Here is a 9888-nt window from a genome sequence, read left to right as displayed (position 1 = left end):
GCGTTTCGGTACGCGAACGATGCCCTCTGTGGCACAGTGGCGCCGCGTCGCGGCAGCTTTGGGCAGCGTATGATTCTCTCCCATAGCGTGACGGCGGAGTTTCGGGACCAGAAAAAGATGGAAGGACTCGGCCTTGGCTGTATAGGAATCGACCACGTATCTACCTTGCAATAAATGTGCTTTTCTCGGCAGGACATTTGTCGAAAAAGAAGCATGTGCTGCAAATATGAGACGACGCTAAAGACGGATAGGTTAAGTACAGTATGCAAGGCAAAACGCTCACACTTTCTAAAGAAGGTGTCCCGAAAACTGAGAGTGAGATGACCCGTAATTATTCACACCCATCTTTGACCCGACTCGAAGATATTTCTGCAACGCCTAGGGTACGTAAGGAGGATCATTACACCTTTTCCTCCGAGGTGGTGAAATTGGTTGCGCCAACTTGCACTAGAACCAGACCAAAGGTGGTTACGAAAGACGTTGCTTCATACTAGAGACTATATTAATAAAAGCACCGATCTCGACACCGCGTTTAATTTCGCAACGCAAGCCGATGTGCAAGCTCTCTATGTCTTAAGCACGCGCCCTTTATTTTGATTTTCATCGTTCCAGGCACTGCGGGTTCGCACCACAGATGTCTTCCCTTGGTCTACGCCAAACTTCTGCAACCACAGAAGACCCGCAAATTGGAGGGACTATTGACCCTTTTCGCGGCGATCCCGTGGGCGCTGCCATATTTTTCACGTGGTGACGCGTCCAATGCTTGCCTCAACTGCCCCCGTTGCCTCCTTCTTTACAATAGAAGTGTATGACGCCGGCGCGGCTTATAAAACCTCTGTTTTCGAAGATATCGTAGACTGTGACTTGGTGGACGACACGAAGCTTTGATCACAGCTTCAGAGCAACATGCAAAAGCGCTTTCGGAGCTAATTAAGCTATGTTTAAACGGCGCAAGCAGCGTATATGGTGCTTGTTCTAAAAGTGGGGCTAAATATGTATTCCAAGCTATCCAAACATTGCGCTCAAGACTTCAGTCAGGATTAGTGTGTTTTGCTCTTTGTTATTTATTCGGTAAGTATTTTGAAGCAGTAGCTTGTCAGTTTCTGACTCAGTTAAGTTCCTCGGTGCGGCCACTATCTGATTATTTTCTGCCTAATCGCTCGCGGGTGTGCTCAGTTCCGATAGATTTGTTCTTGCTGCGCCCAAGGCTTGAAACGTATAGCTGTTTTGTACATTTTAATAGCTTGTAGCAAATATATATTACAGCTATAGTAACTCGCTTACTCTTGTGGACCGTCACGAAACATTCAGCTTCGACCATTCGTGCGCCATCGGTGTAGTCCGTCATTTATTGTGCGTATACAGTGCGCATATATTCAAGTGTGCGCCCATTCACTTATTCTTGATACGTCGGCGATAGAGTGGGCGTAGGTTTTTCTGCCACTTGGGACAGATGTGTATAGATAACGTGTGCGAAACTTACTATGACAGGAAGCGGCGCTACTCCCTTTGTCATTGTTTAACGAGTGGTACTCACTCTTGCCGACGTTCTGGGGATAAAGCCCTTTCTTTGAAGGTTAGCGACACAGTTAAAGCTGGCGGATGAACAAGTTTCTGTATCCTCGAGGAAAGCCGTACATGTCGAAGTGCCGGTAACACGTTCGGACAGTAGCAGCAGCAGTCCGCGAACTCGGCCACAGAGATTCATTCATTTCCTTAACATGCCAGTCACTATTTTTGCAGCCAACTACTGCACACGTCTTCAATCCGCATGATTCAATCTAGCATGATTGGAGCACAGTGTGTTAACGAAAACTCGGTTGCATTTCCGACAGCTGATCGCGCAGAAGCAAGGTAGAAGCGGCAATGGTTTCGTATTCGTGCGCGGTCGCTGAGGAGACGTATGGCGGGCCGCCGTGAGCGCCATCTTGTTTGTCTAAAACAAACTGCTCCGCGAAAAGGGTGAATAAAAGCGAGCATAAAATATCACGTCGTGAGCAGGCCAACCAACACACATGATTGCCGCACAATCTATAATATTGAGGCCCATGATTGCAGCACAAGTAGAAAATAATTTGGTGATAATATCTCGAAACAGCTTGCAACCCGTCCGCGCAAGACGTTATTGACCTTTTTCGCGGAGCAGTTTGCTCTAGAGGAACGAGATGGCGCTTTCGGCAGCGCGCCATACGTTGCCTCAGCGAATCCGCACGAATACGAAACCATTACTGCTTCTGCCCTGCTACTGTGCGATCAGCTGTCGGAAATGCAACTGGGTGTTCGCTAATGCACTCTGCCCAATTCATGCTGCAAAATGTGTGACGATAAAGAGAAGACGTGTGCTGCAGTTCGCTGCAAAAATGTGATTCGCATATTTGGAATGGAATCAACCTGTGTCGCCGCTGCTACATAAGGACTGCCTATCTTGCCGCCCATCGCGATGCACGGCTTTCCTCGAGGATAAAAAAAAACATAATTCGTCCGCCTGAGCTATATAGCTAACCTCCAAAAGAAAGGATTTCAACTCCAGAACGTCGGCATGGAGAGTGAGTACCGCTCGTTACAAAAGGAAGTAGTGCCCTTACTGGCATAGTAAGTTTCTCGAACGTTATCTACACACATCCACCCCTACTCGCACGCAAACCTACGCCCACCCTATCGCCAACGTATCAATAATAAGTGAATAGGCGCTCACTTGAATCAATGTGCCGAAGCATGAGTGACAGCGACTACACCTACAAGACACGAATATTGGAAGTTGAACGTTTCGTGACGGTCCACAGAGTAAGCGAGGGACTAGCGATAATACCTCTTTGCTACGAGCTACCGCAAAGTACAGAACATTTATATTCCAAGCTTTGTGCGCAGCAAGAACAAATCTATCGCAGCAGAGCACACTCGCGAGCGATTACGCTGAAAATAAACAATCAGATATTGGCCGCACCGAGGAACTAAGGAACTTTACTGAGTCAGAAACATGACAAGCCGCTGGTTCAAAATGTTTGCCAAATAAATAACGAAGAGCACACAGTTTGGACAGCTTGGAATACATTTCGAGCCCCGCTTTTAGTACAAGCACCGTATACGCTGCTCGCGCCGCTTGGACAAGGCATAATGAACTCTGAAAGCGCTTACATGTCCTCTAAAGCTGTGGCCAAAGCTTAGTGTCGTCCACACAGTCACCGTCTACGATGTGCGTCGAAACGGAGGTTTGCTGCGCCGCACCGGCGTCACGCGTTTGTATTGTAAACGCGTAGGCAATGGAGGCGGCTGAGGCAAGCAATGGACGCGTCACCACGTGATCAAACATGGCAGCGCCCACGGCAGCGCCGCGAAAAGGGTCAATATGACGAGCTTTACGAATGTACGATGTCAAGGTAGTTGCTTGTATGTTAACCTACCGTGTCATTGTTGGTTAAATAATGAATTCTCTGTCCACATTATGTTGATGGAATTTCTTGCGGGCCACGGTTCCAGCTTTTGTTGATGAAGAATTCTACGTTAAATCGAGGTTTTTGACACAGATTGCGGTATTGTGACTGTGGCTTCCCTACCTACAGTTTTCAGTCACTTCGCATAAATATCGGCAGAGAACCAGCGCCTCTGCTTTCTGCCTTGCCTTTCTTCCGTGTGTGGCGCTGTTATGTCTGCCTTCATTGTGCTCTTGAGAGCGTATTGACCATTCAAAAAACAAAGGTCAAGCATATAATGACATCGAAGTTCCCTACAATGATCAGGAGGCATATTGTGCAATGAACGTAAAATTCAAGCACTAATGCGAAAGTGTGCTGTCTTACGTAAACCAAAGCGTTCTCTTCACCCAGCAGTCGCAAAAATTCTGCGAGGCTCATGTATCAAAGCGGGATCATCGCATCACGAACGTGAAATGAATTATAAAAGCCGAATTGATGACTTTATATTCCACGTTAACGTATTTCTTGGCGCATCATCTTCTACATCTACGAGGTTTTTCACGAAATGCGTTCGAAATTGCTGAAGATTATAGGTGCTGAGATGTTCAAATGATTTTCGCAGGATTACTTTTACCACAAAGACATGCATTTGAAAGCGACTCGATGTAGGCTTTATAAAAGTAAGTGTGCAAGTTTGACTAAATTACTTTGTAAAGAAAATTTGGAGACGCTTAAGCTTTGCCTTTAAGAGTGGAATGCGATAGCATTCAAAGATCCCTGACTACTTCACACGCTTTCCGGTAACTTCAGCTTATGTAGCCGTAATATTTACCGGGAAACGCTGGCGGCGAGCGCTATGCACGAAGGACAAGCTTTCCGGTAGAAACGCCGCCTCTTGCGTGGGCCGATCCCGGAGGTCGTGCACAGCCGTGCCAAAAAAAAAATTACGTCATTTTAGGTTTATGTTATTGTTTCGCACTTTTAATAATCTCATCTGAGAAGACTGAACACAAAACGCATGCACTGTCGCTATTTTGACACATGGCATTTGTTTGTGGGCTGTCATTCTCCAAATTCCGAGGAATAAATTTATCAACAATGTAAGACAAGGTATGAGCAGCTCTAGGGATAGAATGATGTGGCAATTTAACCCGCATATACCGCATGTCAAGTAGCGAGGCGTGGGCTATATATATATATATATATATATATATATATATACATACATATACATGACATATTTCTTCACGGTCAACTCCGCCGATGCCGACACCGGATTTTCTGCGACACGGAGCCCTTACCTGTTAAAAATTCTCGGCAGGACTCATCTCACGAAGACTGCCGAAGGTCGCATGATTAGGACTCTAGCATTGTAGAGTTACACCGTATTCCTGAAGTCACGAAGAATAAGTGACGTCGATGAATGGACGAAGGCGCTATGAGAATGACGCAATGACGTAAATGGAATGACGTTACCGAACTGATGACGATGGTAAAACGTCACCGTGGTGCCGACAGCATGATGATAGTTTTATGACGATGACCGTTATGATGGCATGACAACGTTATAAGGACAACAGGATGACTACAGTGGTATAACGATGACCATGTGGCGACGAAAGCACGACGAGAGTTGGACGACGAAGTTATAATGACGAGTTATGACGACTGCTGGAACGACCATGACAGCGTCACGACGACGGGTATTACAGCTTATGCACGATGACCACTCTATGACGACAAGACAACGACGACAATGACATGAGCACGGTATGAGGGCAATAAGATGACGATAAATGTATGACGGCAATGACACAATGACATGGCAATGACTGTGACGATGACTTGCACAACAACGGCACTACGAGTGTCCAGTGGCGAAGCAGGGGACGCATTCTCGGACGATCACTTGCGGCGATACTATCGCCTTCGCGTGACGTAGTGCTCCAGCAGCCAATAAGCTCATCCGGTTTTGCTCAACCAGCCAATCAGTGCGCGCCTGATGGCCGAGGTAATAGTATCACCGAAAGTCATCCTCCCCGAATACGTCCATATGAGTGAGGACTACGCAAACACCACGACGGCATCATGACCACGAGCACACTTCTTGTCGGTCAAGCTATTAGACAACTTGGACCTTAGGGTCGACGTAGAAAGCGTGACGATGGCGACATGACGATAGTGAGATCGCGAAGCTGTAATCACGACGATGGAAGGGCCACAACGTTTCACGACCACAAGCAAAAATATAGTTTAAATTCTGGGGTTTTACGAGCCAAAACCAGTTCTGATTATGAGGCACGCCGTAGTGGGGGACTCCGGAAATTTGGACCACCTGGGGTTCTTTAACGTGCACCTAAATCTAAGTACACGGGTGTGTTTGCATTTCGCCCCTATCGAAATGCGGCCGCCGAAAAATATAGTTGTCCAAGCTGGTTGAGAACTTAGGCCACTGGCGGGCGTACGACGCTAGATAGATAGATAGATAGATAGATAGATAGATAGATAGAAGATTTTAAAAAATGTCGCAGTTTCCCGAAAGGCGAAGCATCGATTGCGATAGCAACTTAGTAGAGAGCTATTTGGAGTAGGGATAGTAGTTTTATCGGCTGCATAAACTTGGACACATTGGCTTACTAACCGAATTAACAATCGTGATGTCAGCGCGCACAAGCAAACATGAATAGATCACGATGAATGACCGCAGCCAACGACTGTCAAAACGCTGGCAGCAAGCGCAGGTTCGCGCGGTCTATCGCTTCAATGGAAACTGAGCGGCGAATGCACAGCGCATACAAAGGTCAGAGCCGTGTGGAGATAAGAGACGGTGCGGGCGACCGGCACCGGCGGGCAAAGTGCAGAGGAGAAGTTGTTGGCAGAGGAGAAGCTGCCCCCCCCCCTCTTCCCGTTTCTTGCTTTCGCGTGGGAGATTGAGTGGCAAGATACGCCTTTGGTGCCGGAGCACAGCGCCGCCCCGCCTCCCTCCCATACCCCCACGGCCTTTCGCGCGACGGTCGCGTTTGCTTTCCGCCGTGCATTCGCTCTCCGTGATAGCGCGCGGGGGAGTTCGCCCTCCGTGATAGCGCGCGTCCCCCGCGCGCTTTCGCTCGCGCATACGGCGCGCGGCGACGATTTTATCGCCCTTGGAATCTATACGGAACCTCACGGCGACGCCGACGGCAGAGATCCGGTTGAATTGTCCATATAATTGTTATCGCATTAAAAGGAGGATGTAAGCGAACAATCCTAATTGCATTAAAACGCACGTGGAAAGAGCAGCTGTGCAAGAAGTGCCCACCGCACCGCAGAATAGAGCAGTCCGAAGGTTCCTTGGAAAATCACAAGCTGGTGGCTGCCTAGGGTACTTCTAACGAATGCTCTTTTAGATCCAGACAAACGCCACGTTGGCGAATACTGCTTCCTGCAGAACATTACAAGAGCTCATTCTTCTGCAAATGATTAACGTCGCTTTAAGAAGCTCACTGCAATAAGGCTGACATTAAAGTCAACAACAACGAGCTGGCGGATCTTGAATATACCAATATTACGATAGTAGAGTGACAGATGCCACGGAGAAAAGGGCGATAAGGGAACAGAAAGACAAGCGCAGTGTAAATAGCCAAGAGTAAGTGAAGGTGGAGTAAGTGAAATAAGCAGTCTGTGGTTCCAGAGCTCGCACATTTTAGAGACAAAAGAAGGACGCAGTAAAAGTAAGACGCCCTCATCTAGAATTCAGGAGCAGCTTCAGACGATGCCAGATACGGAATCAATATACCTTCTCCGGTAAAAGTTTGGGACACAAGGGTCCCCTTGCGTCTGTTTACAAAGAAGACGACTTCGCCTGCGAAAAGATGACCCTCTCCTTTCTATCTTGTGCCTGACTTTTGGTGGGCAAGGAGTGCTTTCAGAAAGCACTCGCCGCTCTACGAGTTTCGTCCTGCGTCGAACTCTTTGCAGAGACACAGCTCATTATTCCGCAAGCAGTATACGTTTGGCTGGAAAACAAAGAATAAGAAGTCGCATCAGGTGAAGGAAGCCAGCCCATTGAGAAGTTCAGCAGGTTCTTTCGTTGGTCGACTCTCAAAGACCGCATAGTAATAAACCAGGTACGAAAAATATTTTTGGTTTCTGTTTAGTTTGTGTTTGCTATTTCTTAAGTATCATCCTTGTGGGCTGGAAGTACGAATCACTCATGCATAGAAGGGATACGTAAGTTGGTCGGGATTTTTCGTGCGGTGCTCACCCAATAAACAGCGCTCACAACTCTTGAACCTTTCTAAATATGACGAAATTGCCGACTGCAATTACAGGGTAAGGATATTAGAAATAAATGAAGGATCAAAGAACATGAAAACGATTTCGCATTTTTGCGTACTACGCCAACACCATAAGACTCATCAAATATTCGTATGTGTCTACCTATGTTTCCCATGACTGCTGTCAAGATGCCTGTAGCATCTCTGTATTTTATTTCAAATTCAACATATATATATAGAAAGAGAGGATAACTTTATTGAGAATGCCTGCAGAGTCGATTAGGCTCCCTCCACGCAGGGAGGACGAGCTTTCATCGCGACGCGGCCACTACGAGGCTGACAGGCGTTATGCTCCTCTCGTGCGTTTTGCTCCTCGAGGTCTTGCTCCCTCGCTACTTCCGCGGGTCCGAGAGGGCCGCCGCCCCCTTCCTGGGGGTGCCGCCCCCCTTCTCCTCCGTTTCGCTCGGTCGCTGCCTTTCTAGAGCTGCCGAGACCTGCTTGAGTTGTCTCTCTTGACCGTAGATCCTCGTTGCAGCCTCTAGCTGCGGCGGGACCGTCGTCTTCTCACTGGCTTCTCTCGGATTTACGCCACAGTCCCAAAGGATGTGAGCCGCGGTAGCTCTCTCCTTCGCACACAGTCTACACACGTCCCTCGTGTACACACTCGGACACACGTGCTTAGCTAGCACCGGGGTGAGCAGGGACACTGCCTCCTTCCGTGTAAGCCCCGGGTGAGGTGGTGGCATAGTCTGTCTGTTCAGTCTGTACCATTTCACTATTTCGTTGAAGGTGGTCATCTTGTCCTTGGCATTGTACCGCGACCAACACTCCGAGTCGGCCGTGTTTGCAGCCGCGCGTTTGGTTAGTCCTCGCGCGGCCACGTTGACCGTCTCGTTGTGGTTCGCGTTCCCGCGTTCCGACACGTCACTGCCCATGTGGACTGGAAACCACTTGATCACAGCAGCACTTTTGCGCCCGATGTCTTCGACCTTGCGCAGTATGCGCGTGGCCTCACTACATATCATACCCTTGGCATAGTTGTTCACTGCCGTTCTAGAGTCACACAGCACTGTAGTGCATCCGGGGTCGGAGACGGCCAAGGCGATAGCCACCTCCTCCGCTTGGTGCGCTTCTCGAGTCCGGACGCTCGCTGCGGTCTTCGTTGCACCCGTCGATGCTCCGACGACCACCGCCGCGTATGCGTCGCTGCTTCCTCAATACTACGCCGCGTCCACGTAGACGGCGCCTTCTTCTCTGGCGTGGAGGTCCACGAGAGCCCTGGCCCTCGCCAACCTCCGCTCTTTGTTGTGCTCGCGGTTGACGTTCTTCGGGATCGGGCAAGCCCTGAGCTTTCTATTGATGCTATCTGGTATAGGTACGTTGTTCTGGTGCTTGCCTTCCCTCGGCTCGAGGCCAATGTCTCGCAGTATCTGTCTTCCCGTTCTCGTTTCAGAGAGACGTTCGAGTTGCGCCGTTCTATGTGCCTCGGCTATTTCGTCCAGCGTGTTGTGGACTCCCAGCGCCATAAATTTTTCGGTGCTTGTGCTCCCGAGGAGACCGAGTGCCGCCTATACGCCTTGCGTATGGTGGCGTCTATCTTGTTATGTTCACTCGGCCTCCAGTTGTGGAAGGCAACGACGTACGTTATGTGGCTAACTGCGAAGGATTGAACGAACCTAGTCAGGCTCTCCTCCTTCATCCCCGCTCTTCTGTTGCACACCCTCTTGATGAGTCCTCATTGCCGCGGCCGCTTTGCCCGCGAGCTTGTTCACCGTTTCACCGTTGACTCGATTTCGCTCGATGAGCAGCCCGAGCACTCGAATCTTCTCGACCTCCGGTATTACTTGTCCTCCCGCCATCTTGATCGTGATCTTGGATGCTCGTACTTGAATTCCATATTCTTTCTTTTCCTGCCCGCTCCTTTCGGTGGAATCACCAGCAGCTCTGACTTGGTCGGAGAGCAGACGATTCCAGACCCGTCCAGCTGCTCCTCGATGGCGTTGACCGCTTCTGCAGCGTTGTCTCGATGTGTCCGTCGCTTCGTCCCGGTACCCATAGCGTAACGTCGTCGGCGTAGATGGTGTGCCGGACTCCCGTTACTCTTTCTAGCCGGTTGCCCACCCCGATCATCACGAGGTTGAAGAGTAACGGGGAGATCACCGAGCCCTGCGGGGTTCCGACGCTGCCCAGCTTGTTCTCTTCGAGCTGCAGTCTCCGTG

The 9888-nt window shown here is 49.3% G+C and overlaps 1 protein-coding gene across 1 annotated transcript in view; it reads right to left on the bottom strand.

Annotated features, from left to right (window-relative positions):
* Positions 1-9601: 9601 nt before the first annotated feature.
* Positions 9602-9888, bottom strand: part of LOC119464058 (S-adenosylmethionine sensor upstream of mTORC1) — a 28538-nt gene continuing 28251 nt past the window's right edge. The window contains exon 5 of the mRNA XM_049655478.1: positions 9602-9874. Within this exon, the coding sequence (XP_049511435.1) occupies positions 9602-9874 (273 nt within the window). The remainder of the gene's footprint in view (positions 9875-9888) is intronic.

Source organism: Dermacentor silvarum, chromosome 9, assembly GCF_013339745.2.
Source record: "Dermacentor silvarum isolate Dsil-2018 chromosome 9, BIME_Dsil_1.4, whole genome shotgun sequence".
NCBI lineage: Eukaryota > Metazoa > Arthropoda > Arachnida > Ixodida > Ixodidae > Dermacentor > Dermacentor silvarum.
The sequence above is the reverse complement of the archived record's forward strand: the minus strand, read 5'-3'. Positions and strand labels throughout refer to the sequence as shown.